Raw genomic sequence first — 12,945 nt, forward strand, 5'->3', positions numbered from 1 at the left:
CTAGGGGCAACTGAGCCAGTTTCACTTTACACCATGTTTGATAAATCTCCCCCATTGGGTGTGATTATATATACCCTTGCGGCATGTGGTTATACCCCTCGGTGGGTGACTATAGCCATATCTATAGTAATAATGGCACCACTCAGGAAGAATCATGGCCCCGGCCCCCGACACATGAAGGAGCTGACTGTGCTATGATTAAAAAATAAAATTACAAAACACAATGAAGAGATCCTACATACCAAAGACGTCACTCAATTCCCACCAGCTGGAACAGGGGAGAAACTTTGGTGTAGTAGATCTTCAATGCTTAACCGCGACCTCCATAGGGATTAATAAAGACAAGAAGCTTTTTCGGCCTTTTGTCTCCTGTTACGGGGAAAACATATTGGAAAACATTGGAGTGACCTGAAAGGAAATAAAAGCTTAATAGTTTAGCTATGTAGGTGTTATGGTTTATGTGTTCTTATGGAAGACCCTAGCTAGACATTTACAGTCTTTTTATCTCTGCCTATATTGTAACATAGCTTCTTTATGTTTTTATAGATTTTTATTTACAGTTTTTTTTGGTCAGATCCAAGACTGAATTCCAGTGCAACAATGTAAAACACACAAAAAAAACCCTCATCTCCTATAGTATATTTACACGACCGTCTTTCTTCACCTGTCTGGATTATTTTCTTCTGAATGGCTTGCACCCAGCTATGAGCCATCTGGGTATCTTGAGCTGTGAATGTCACCACTTTGAGCGACCATCGGTGAGAAGATGTACGGGACACATGATATACTAGAACGAGAGAGAGTGAGTTACATAGACATAGCATAATACTGAATACATACTAGTTTATAGTGCTGTAGATGAGCCACAGAAAACTTAGTGGTTGCAAAAACTTCAGAACCAGAATACACATTGTACACAAGGTTGCTTAAAAGGGTTAGCCAAGCTTTAAAAAACATGGCTGCTTTCTTCTAGAGGCAGTGTCACTCCTGTCCACAAATTGTGCGTGGTATTACAACTAGAGACTAGCAAATTTACAGTAATAATGAAATGAATTGTTTTGTTATCTCTGCAGCCCGCTCATCAGCCTGCGGCCTTTTAACTTAGTGCCGCTCCTTCCTTGGTGCTAGGAAAAGCTGGATCTAGTCCTGGGAAACTGGAAGAAGTTTCTCAAGACTGGATCCAGCTTTTCCAAGCAGCAGTCATAAACATGATTGTTCAGCACAGCAGAGCATTTATGTGCTCCTTATGGGAAATGGAGGATTAAACTTGATGATCTGTTGGCCGGTGCAGCGGCAGACGAGCGCCGATAGAAGCTCATTTGCAGTGTCCTTACATGGCATGCCAAATCGAGCGGCCATGCTGCATGAATGATCCTTGTATCTTTTGTGAAGCCCTGAAAACTAACATCACAAATATGCAGCAGTGTATACTTACCATCCATGCTGCTTGGGATCCAGCATCCAGGCTCTCCAGTACTCTGATCACTGCTGAATCTTCATGCCCCGCCTCCTCTGGAGGCAATTATTCTAGGGGAGGTGGGGCCTGAAGATACAGCTGCGACCAGAGGGCTGGAGAGCCAGATGGCAGATCACAAGCAGAGCGGCTAGTAAGTATACACTGCTGCATGTGATGTGAAAAGTGACAGCATAGATATATACATATCCTATATACATATCTGTGCTGTCAGTTTCTCTTTATCCTTATCAGGATTGGGCATTTTCCCATTCCTCAGCTGATCGCTTTCACTTTTACATGAAGCGATTGTAGGCCGAAGAAGCATTTCTAGCAACACTCCTAGCCAATAATCAGGACATGTAAAATGCCCTTAAAGGAGTAGTCCAGCAAATTTTTTTATTAAAGCATTGTATTGCCCCCCCCCCAGACGTTATACAAATCACCAATTTACACTTATTACAGGAAATGCACATAAAGTTTTTTTCTCCCTGCATACTACTGCATCAAGGCTTCACTTCCTGAATAAAATGGTGATGTCACGACCCGACTCCCAGAGCTGTGCGGGCTGTGGCTGCTGGAGAGGATGATGGCAGGGGAATGGTCAGTGTCCTTTCAGTGCCCTGTGTCCCTCAGTGTCCCTCTGCCATCATCCTCAAACAATGGTTGGCACAGGAAAATTAACTATTTGCTCATTGAATGCAGGTACTGAACTGTCATTCACTATGTAGGTTAGAGGCCCAGACACAACTGCGATTACTGAGGCCTCTATTGCTATGTCACTGGTGACTGCCGTCTTCTGTCTATGTAGCAGCACTTATCTTTGTATCATCAGCAGCTCCTGACTGTAATATTTCCATTCTTGTCAATTGTATTGCTATATTTCTGCCCTACCCTGACTAATTATCAATTAATATTTTACTAGATTGCTTATGGTATTACTTATTATTTAAATGAGGGCAGTAACCACCCATTACCATCCTGCCATGTATCCAGACTAGTTGGGTCACACGTGTCTTGGCACACTGGCTGGCATCACTTATCATAAAATGCTTACATATAATATACCTGCATAACACACCCATGTGGCTCAGCCGGCTTCTATACAGCTAATGTAGTCACTACCTGTATGGTTTACATTGTAGATGGTACGCTGTCACCACAATAAAGTCATTTGATAAATTGATTTCATTTATAGATTCATATACAACTGAATTACATCTAGTAAATATTAGCTGTTTAATTGTGACAATTGTGGTGTCCCACTAGGAGTGTTACTGCTGTTCACACCCTTCGCAAAAGTCTGTACTTTTTGTGGTCTTATTCAAAGCAGTATTTAAAGATGACCAGTAGATGTCGCTACATTATGTGTTTAAGTGTGGAAGCTGCACAGCTGAAGTGGCTCAAAGGGTTATTGTGTTTGTGTACCAGAATCTGCCAGCCAGTAGGATCCTTGCTTTCTTCTGTCCTATCACCTCCTCTCTTTCTGCTCTTCTGTTACACTCTTTCCACCCAACTACAGTGCACCTTACATGCTGGATTGGAAGTTAGTCCCTTGGGTAAAGGAGGAGTCTTAGGATTCTGTGGAGGAAGGACGCAGACCAGATAGCTCTCCACAGTGGTTCTAATGGGGCCCCGGCCCTCTGCCAGATCCCCCTTAAAGTCTAGCCTTAGTCAGTGCCCTGCATGGGTAGGAAGCAGGACAGTGCTCTGCTTCAAACTTCTCACTTAGCAACTGCATGCAGCACTATGCAGTGCTAAAGCCTTTTAGGAGAGGACTAGCCAACAGATCATCTCAACCCACTCCATGGATTAGGAGCTACAACAGTGCAGGACAGTATCCACTACAAAAGCCAAAAAGCTAGGAACTGATCCGGGTGGAGCAAAGTTACTAGAAAGTCTATGAACTCCATCTCGTAGCGCGAGTGTCAGCCAGGAAACCCTCAGCACTCTGCTTATCCCAGGTAACTAGGTCTGGGGCCTGTGTCACCTATTAGTACGGTTCAGCCAACGCTAATGGGCATAAGGTGGTGTGAAGACTATAAGCAAGTGAATACACAGGCACAGGTTTTCTCATTCTTCTTCTTTTGAAAGTATTCTTCTCTACACTCCAACATCCCGGCAGAGCACATTACTACTTGGGTTGAGACTCTCACTGCACTTTCCTCTCCACTACGCTACCTCAGTACAACTCTACTAACTCTACTACATCCTACTCAGCACTTATCACAAAGATCTGGTGGTTCTATGTTCAAGTATTTATTAGTACTTTATTCAGTGTACCTCTCAGCTGTATTACCTGTTACCCATTTGCCAATAGTAAAACCAGTCAACATCATATAAGGAGTCTGTGATTATTCACCACCACCTGCACAGCATATACACCACAACCTTGGGACATCCGTCCCTCATGCCGGCCCCCCCTATGCCGTGTCATCAGCTGCTCAGTCGCGATTGGCTGAGCACAGTTATGCTCAGCCAATCGCAGCTGAGCAGCTGACGACGCACAATAGGGGGGGCTGGCATGAGGGACGGATGGAGCGGTTCGGCCGGCCTCCCGAAGGCGACGTCATTGTCACAAGATGGCGGACGGGGGTCGACACGAATGCGGTAAGTATAATACACCAACACTTCTGGGTCTAGCGTGGGTGGGGGTAAACACGGGGAAGGGGGCCATTCACATACATAACACACATTACAAAGTTGTATAACTTTGTAATGTGTGTTATTTTGTGAATAAATGATTAGCGCCGCACTACCCCTTTAAGGTCCGGCTGCATCTCGGCCATCCACCAAAGAAGTGGCGTCACACTTCCATCTAGCAAGTGACCAGCCGTCCCACCGCTACAACATCATACGGGGGCTCACCACAAAATCATCATTTATAATGGAATTATCTGTCATCTAGAGGCTGGATAGCATTGTCCTGCTGAGCTATTGAGTCCAGTTGGATTAAGGTATGAATCATTGGAAATCTGCCTGAACTGACCTATTGGTGACGGTGGTCGGACCATTGACACAAATGGCGTTCCCTGTTGTTCACCACAGTATATGCTGGCATCCTATTGGCAGATACTTGTGACAAACGTCTATACCACAGTGTGAATCTAGCCTATGCTGTCTACTAATACTATACTTGCCAACTCCAGAAGTCTCAAGGGGAAGTGTCCTGTCTATCACCTATTAGATTGCTGGGAACTTTTCATGGTCTTTGGCTGCACTTGTTACATTTACTTTAGTTTTAGCTTCTACCATTCTGTCTGTGATTCTCCGCTGACTTATTGCGCTGGAATGGAAATGCAGCTCGGTTATGACACACCGCAAAACCATTTGGCCAAACTCAGCATGCCGCATTTCTATGTAATAGGATGGCAGACTATTATTAAATGGCAGACAGCAGCAACGGCATCATCTTATACTTACGAGGGAAATATATGATTAGCTGATACACTGTAGGTACATGTGAGACAATCACACTGGTGGAATACATCTCTCATTTTCAGAACAAAATGGTTTTATATATAACATTTAGACCAAAGCTACAGCTATATGAGGTGCAGAGGTATAGAGGTATAAGAGGAGCACAGGTATAGAGAGCTATAAGAGGTGCACAGGTATAGAGAGCTATAAGAGGAGCACAGGTATAGAGAGCTATAAGAGGAGCACAGGTATAGAGAGCTATAAGAGGTACAGAGGTATAGAGAGCTATAAGAGGAGCACAGGTATAGAGAGCTACAAGAGGAGCACAGGTATAGAGAGCTATAAGAGGAGCACAGGTATAGAGAGATGCAGAGGTGTAGAGAGCTATAAGAGGTACAGAGGTATAGAGAGCTATAAGAGGAGCACAGGTATAGAGAGCTATAAGAGGAGCACAGGTATAGAGAGCTATAAGAGGTGCACAGGTATAGAGAGCTATAAGAGGAGCACAGGTATAGAGAGCTATAAGAGGAGCACAGGTATAGAGAGCTATAAGAGGTACAGAGGTATAGAGAGCTATAAGAGGAGCACAGGTATAGAGAGCTACAAGAGGAGCACAGGTATAGAGAGCTATAAGAGGAGCACAGGTATAGAGAGATGCAGAGGTGTAGAGAGCTATAAGAGGTACAGAGGTATAGAGAGCTATAAGAGGAGCACAGGTATAGAGAGCTATAAGAGGAGCACAGGTATAGAGAGCTATAAGAGGAGCACAGGTATAGAGAGCTATAAGAGGTGCACAGGTATAGAGGTATAAGAGGTGCACAGGTATAGAGAGCTATAAGAGGTGCAGAGGTATAGAGAGCTATAAGAGGTGCACAGGTATAGAGGTATAAGAGGTGCACAGGTATAGAGAGCTATAAGAGGTGCAGAGGTATAGAGAGCTATAAGAGGCGCAGAGGTGTAGATAGCTACTGTATAAGAGGTGCAGAGGTATAGAGGTATAAAAGGTGCAGAGGTATAAAGGTATAAGAGGTGCAGAGGTATAGAGAGCAATAAGAGGTGCAGAGGTATAAAGGTATAAGAGGTGCAGAGGTATAGAGAGCTATAAGAGGTGCACAGGTATAGAGAGCTATAAGAGGTGCACAGGTATAGAGGTATAAGAGGTGCAGAGGTATAGAGGTATAAGAGGTGCAGAGGTATAAGAGGTGCAGAGGTATAGAGAGGTATAAGAGGTGCAGAGGTATAGAGGTATAAGAGGTGCACAGGTATAGAGGTATAAGAGGTGCACAGGTATAGAGGTATAAGAGGTGCACAGGTATAGAGGTATAAGAGGTACAGAGGTATAGAGGTATAAGAGGTGCAGAGGTATAAGAGGTGCAGAGGTATAGAGAGGTATAAGAGGTGCAGAGGTATAGAGGTATAAGAGGTGCACAGGTATAGAGGTATAAGAGGTGCAGAGGTATAGAGGTATAAGAGGTGCACAGGTATAGAGGTATAAGAGGTGCACAGGTATAGAGGTATAAGAGGTGCACAGGTATAGAGGTATAAGAGGTGCACAGGTATAGAGAGCTATAAGAGGCGCAGAGGTGTAGATAGCTACTGTATAAGAGGTGCAGAGGTATAAGAGGTGCACAGGTATAGAGGTATAAGAGGTGCAGAGGTATAGAGAGGTATAAGAGGTGCAGAGGTATAGAGAGCTATAAGAGGTGCACAGGTATAGAGAGGTATAAGAGGTGCACAGGTATAGAGGTATAAGAGGTGCACAGGTATAGAGAGCTATAAGAGGCGCAGAGGTGTAGATAGCTACTGTATAAGAGGTGCAGAGGTATAAGAGGTGCACAGGTATAGAGGTATAAGAGGTGCAGAGGTATAGAGAGGTATAAGAGGTGCACAGGTATAGAGAGGTATAAGAGGTGCACAGGTATAGAGAGGTATAAGAGGTGCACAGGTATAGAGGTATAAGAGGTGCAGAGGTATAGAGCTATAAGAGGTGCACAGGTATAGAGAGGTATAAGAGGTGCACAGGTATAGAGGTATAAGAGGTGCACAGGTATAGAGGTATAAGAGGTGCACAGGTATAGAGGTATAAGAGGTGCACAGGTATAGAGAGCTATAAGAGGCGCAGAGGTGTAGATAGCTACTGTATAAGAGGTGCAGAGGTATAGAAGTATAAGAGACACTATGATATGAGTCCTGGGTGACCTGGCAGGCTGTGTACAGCAGGCTGCTTGTCCTGTAGCACTGTAGGACACTTTTTATCAGCCTGGGTGATAAGTTACCTGTAAAATTGATATCAGGGACATTCTCAGGGGTTTCCTCTTGCTTTATGTGACATTTTTGCACAGTAATGATTTCGTTGAATGGGATAGAGACCGAGATACCTGTGAAAAACAGAAACAGATCTTGGCTAGGTTCACACTATGTAAAAATGACGTCTGTCTTTCATAACAATGGCCGTCATTGTGCAAATAAAGTTGGTTTATAATGAATTATAAGATCATTCCATCAGACACTGCCTGTTTTAGCATCCGTTGCAAGACAGGTCAAAGTTGCAGTCGGGTTCTTTGTGGGGGTAGCTGGTGACTTATTACAAGCACAGAGAAATCGACAATTACACAGTCCCCATTGAGATGAATGGGCTGTCCATGTAATATCACAATGGGCAGGGTTATAGAGATTTATTTTCCCCAATTTTTATTTGTAAAGATTATTTTGTGATGTCCACATTATAACCAGGGCTGTATTTGCCATTAGACACTCATGGTCTTAGGGTAGCAGTGTTAAGGGGGCGACACTTCAGTGAGTTAGAAAAAAAGGGTAGTATTAAAGGGGTACTGTGGCGTAATATTTTTATTTCCAGATCAACTGGTACCAGAAAGTTATACAGATTTGTAATTTACTTCTATTTAAAAATCTCCAGCCTTCCAGTACTTATCAGCTGCTGTATGTCCTGCATGAAGTGGTGTATTCTTTCCAGTCTGACACAGTGCTCTCTGCTGCCACCTCTGTCCATGTCAGAAACTGTCCAGAGCAGTAGCAAATCCCCATAGAAAACCTCTCCTGCTCTGGACAGTTCCTGACATAGATACAGTGGTTTGCAATAAATTAGAATATCAACAAAAAGTTTTTTGTTTTTTTTTAGTAATTCAATTCAAAAAGTGACCTCATATATTCTATTGAGTCATTGCATACAGAGTGAACTTTTTCAAGCATTTATGTCTGTTAAAGTTGATGATCATGGATTACAGCCAAGAAAACCCCAAAAGTCAGTATTTCAGAAAATTTGAATAATTAACCCCAAACACCTGCAGTGGCTTCCTAAGTATTATAAAAGGTCCCTAAGTCTGGTTCAGTATGCAACACAATCACGGGGAATGCTGCTGACTTGACAAATGTCCAGAAGGCAGTCATTCACACACTCCACAAGGAGGGTAAGCCACAAAAGTTCATTGCTAAAGAAGCTGGCTGTTCTCAGAGTGCTGTATCAAAGCATATTAATGGAAAGTTGAGTGGAAGGAAAAAGTGTGGTAGAAAAAGGTGCACAAGCAACCGAGAGAACCGCAATCTTAACAGGATTGTAACGAAAATGCCATTCATAAATTTGGGAGAGACTCACAAAGCGTGGACTGAGCTTTGAGTAGTCAGAGCTTCAAAAGCCACCACATCCAGACGTCTGCACGACATGGGCTACAAGTGTTGCATTCCATGTGTCAAGCCACTCCTGACCAATAACCAAGGCCAGAAGCATCTTATCTGGGCCAAGGAAAAGAAGAACTGGACTGTTGATCAGTGGTCCAAGGTGCGGATTTCAGATGAAAGTAAATTTTGCATTTCATTTGGAAATCCAGGTCCCTGGAGGAAGAGTGGAGAGGCACAATCCAAGCTGCTTGAGGTCTAGTGTGAAGTTTCCACAATCAGTGATATAGTTTGGCAAGCCATGTCATCTGCTGCTGTAGGTTCACTGGGTTTCATCAACACCAAAGTCACCGCTGCCGTCTACCAGGAAATTTGAGAACACTTCATGCTTCCCTGTGCTGAAAAGATTTTTGGAGATGGAATTTTCATCTTCCAGCAGGATTTGGCACCTGTCCACACGACCAAAAGTACCAATACCTGGATTACTAACCACAGCATCACTGGGCTTGATTGGCCAGCAAACTCACCAAACCTTAACCCCATAGAGAAATTTAGTTGTATTGTCAAGAGGAAGATGGAAGACACCAAACCCAACAATGCAGACGAGCTGAAGGGCGCTATCAAAGCAACCTGGGCTTGAATAATACCTCTGTAGTGGCATCAGCTGATCGCCTCCATGCCACATTGCCACACAGATGCCGTCATTCATGCAAAAGGTGCCCCAACCAAGTATTGGGGGCATTTACTGTACAGACTTTTCATTTGGTTGACATTTCTGTGTTAAAAGCATTTTTTTCAGTTTTATATTCGGTTTTATATAATATTTATAAAATATTCAAATTTTCTGAAATACTTTTGGGTTTTTCTTGGCTGTAATCCATAATCATTAACTTTAACAGAAATAAACACTTGAAACAGTTCACTCTGTATGTAATGACTCTATAGAATATATGAGGTCACTTATCAATTGAATTACTGGAACAAAAATAACTTTTTGTTGATATTCTAATTTATTGCAAACCACTGTATATGTGGCTGCAGAGAGCACTGTGTCAGACTAGAAAGAATTCTCCACTTCCTGCAGGACATACAGCAGCTGATAAGTACTAGAAGATTGGAGACTTTTAAATAGAAGTGAATTGCAAATCTAAATAACTTTCTGGCACAAGTTTATTCTAAAAATATTTTCACCGGAGGATCCCTTGAAATGCCTAAGGCAGCACAAGCTGTAAATACCGCCCTGAGTATGACCACATTACATGACTGTACATTGATGTATAAACATACAAATTATATGTCAGCTAATTCCAGTATTACCCACATAGCTCTGCATAGGATGTGCTCTCACACTTACTTTCATGTCTCCGTGCCGGCTTCTTGTGAAAGCTCCAGCTCAGGGTAGACGGCCCCAGTGTCACCAATGCCTCTGTGCCTCTAATCCTCAGCAAATTTTCTTTCTCCATTATAATGGTTTGGTCTCAATCACAATATAATCTTCTTCTCCAGAATTTTAAAGACATTCTATGATCTCCCCTGTCTGTGGTTTATTGGCCTCTATGGAGCAAGACTGCACCACTCTGATAGCTCAGGAATAAAGCATCACTGACGATTATACACTGACTTCCTTGTCTCTATAATAGTCTCCTCCTAACTACTCATTCTGTCAGTTGCATTATCCTGACAAACGAAGTCCGACATTAGCAGCTGTCTGTGATAAAGAAGAGGGTGGAGGCTATGAACAGCAGTCTATGTGAAAGAGGGGGGCTATGAAAAGCCAAATATCTTTGAGAGAGGGAGGCCATTAACATACCTCTCAATTTTTTGGATGGCCAAAGAGGGACGCTTTATTTTACAGACATTTTAACACACAGTGAGGCGCTAAGGAATTACCCAAATGTACAGGTGTGTGTGGGTGCGGGTGCACAAGGAGTAGGCCAGAGTCCAATGCTTCAGAGCAACAGAACAGTTTACTTAGGAGAACATATCTTGCTAATTACTTAGGTGCTTGTAGTTGAGGAAGAGATAAGGTGCTTTGAAGAAAGAAAGTGCTTTGCAGTAGAGAGAGGAGAGGGGTTGTCAGAGGGGAATTGTTCAATAGAGAAATGTACTCTGCCTGGAACAGTAGAGGTGCATAGAAGAGATATAGAGAATACTCGTACTCACGGATGACCTAAAGCCTGACCGCCTTCTGCCCCCAGTTGCAGGCTACCCATCCTAGGTGGGTAATACGAGCCCCAGGCCTTGTTATCTGGGCTAAGCAAACTTCAAGACATCCCGACTGTCTGGCACTGCACAGTGGAATACGTAGACTTTCTGTACCTTTGTTCCACTGGGGTCATTTCCTATGACTGCTGAGGTAACTGACCTGCACTTTTAGAGAGGTTCCTGATGAGGACAAGGTGTTCCCTTTGCTGCGATAAGGAGAATGGGCAATGTTTACACAAACTACTTCTAAAAGTTGTCATTTTGACGCATTTCTGTGTGTTTCCAGGATGGTCTCGGTGGTGTGGCTTAGAGAGAATTCTGTCAAACAGCAGGAGCAGGGGGGAACATAATAAATAATCACTACTCACATCTCCCCGTGCCGGTGAAGCGCTGGATTGCCACTCTGGGATCCCCACCAAGCTCCAGGATCTCCTTCACAGATGACACTAAGAACCGGTAGATGGACTGCCCGCTCAGCCAGTCAGCAACTGGGGCGGGACACTGCTGCGGTCACTGATTGGCTGAGCGGGCAATCCATCTGCTGGATCTGGAATTTCCCCCCACGTTGTGACATCCGGGAACTCGGGGGAAAATGTATTCTGGCACAGGACCCGAAGACTATGGCGCTGCGCTTCTTGAGCACAGAGAGAGGTAAGTAGTGACTGTTTATTATGTTCTTCCTGCCAGCTGACAATTTTTTAAAATCGCCGACTTCTTCAAAGGAGTATTCCCAACTTGAAATGTTGTTCCCTATCTGACAAGCTGATCAGTGGGGATTTGACTAAACGCTATATCCATCTATATTAACACTATGGGGGACATTTTTTAAGATCTTAAATTAGGCCCCGACCCCATTTACCCTGTCGGATTTACAAAGAGGCGCATGGCTCTTAGTAAATCCGACGGGAGCTGCATCTGCCTGCTTTATGCCTGTAACTTTAAATATCCTTTTATTTCAGCCCTCGAGTTATGTAATGTAGTCTTATATAGATCTTGGTAATACTTAGAGAACCTGTTTAAAATATCCGAACTAGATGTTAAAATCTCTCCGCTCTCCGCTTTTATCTTCAGAATAGCCGGTGAGAGATTAGCCAGCTCAAAGTTTTTCTGCAAATTAAAAAATAATTTACATCTAACCCAATTCGCATGTACATGCAGAGCTGTACTGTCCACTGCTCCATCCTGCTTGCGCACATTGTGCAGGTGATGGATCTGCATAGTAGACAGATGTCCGGCTTTATGATTCTGCAGTTTGCGATGCACTCTCAACTCCCAAGCATAATAAATTAAACCAAAGAATGCGAAATAAAGACACAACACATTGTAATCATGCCTCAAAAGGTAAAGATTTAATTTAAATTGACATGAAACCGAAGATGGCGTACCCTTACCTCACAAAGAGTCACCCTCCAGCACTCAGGTGAGGAAAAAACCCCTGTGGAGGAAACCTCGAGGAAGCCATGGCTGGAGAGTTGCCCCTCCCCTGGGCTTAGAGGGTAATACTATACTATAAATATTATATACTGGATGTGAGAGAGATCTGGCTGCAATATCTGTTACCTTATTGATTATTCAGCCGATATCTCTTATCCCTTACAAATCCAGGTCCACTTCTCAAAAAGGTGGAGATTCTGTTAAAGGGGTAGCCTAAAGCAAACCACCCCTTGCCCCCTACTAGAACTTCCAAATGACATCAAGGGTAGGGAAGAGTAAAGTAGTCAAACTCAAGGTCCTCTAGCGCATGCAAGATGGCACTGATCAGGGCGTGGTGCATTGCTTTATGGAACCTTCTTTATGACATAAGCGATTGTCCTCACAGTGCGTGGTTGCCACGGACACGGTTACTACAGGTAAACACATCTGAAGTATTAACCCTTTAATGAGTGATGATGCTTTTTACTGCAGAGGTCTCTAAACACACTCATGGTTAGGGCACACTAAGAACACTAAATAAGGTGGTTTGATGTGGTATTTTTAGGCATTTTTGGCAGTGTGAACATACCCTAAGAGAGAATATGGATAGAAGTGGTCTGTAGTTCTACTTGCTTTTGTTTTAAGGTACAAGCCCAATCATGAATGGAACCAATGGCTGCATATAAGATCAGCCTAGAGATCATTTTTGTTGCCCATAGCAACCATTCACAGCTCAGCTTTTATTTCTCAAATTAATCTGTAAAATGAAAGCAGATCTGTGATTGGTTGCCATGTGCATATTAGACAGTCTAACTTGCCCA

General features: G+C 43.4%; 1 protein-coding gene across 1 annotated transcript; it reads right to left on the reverse strand.

The window, feature by feature from the left end:
- Positions 1-74: 74 nt before the first annotated feature.
- On the reverse strand, positions 75-10,969 carry LOC138802842 (ceramide kinase-like). The gene is made up of 4 exons (XM_069986542.1): positions 9,861-10,969; positions 7,150-7,251; positions 665-787; positions 75-369 (listed from the first exon to the last, which is right to left on the reverse strand). Exons 1-4 carry the CDS (start codon positions 9,967-9,969, stop codon positions 311-313), a joined length of 393 nt encoding a protein of 130 aa, XP_069842643.1. The 5' UTR covers positions 9,970-10,969; the 3' UTR covers positions 75-310.
- Between the last annotated feature and the right edge of the window lie 1,976 nt (positions 10,970-12,945).

This window comes from Dendropsophus ebraccatus, chromosome 10, assembly GCF_027789765.1.
Source record: "Dendropsophus ebraccatus isolate aDenEbr1 chromosome 10, aDenEbr1.pat, whole genome shotgun sequence".
NCBI lineage: Eukaryota > Metazoa > Chordata > Amphibia > Anura > Hylidae > Dendropsophus > Dendropsophus ebraccatus.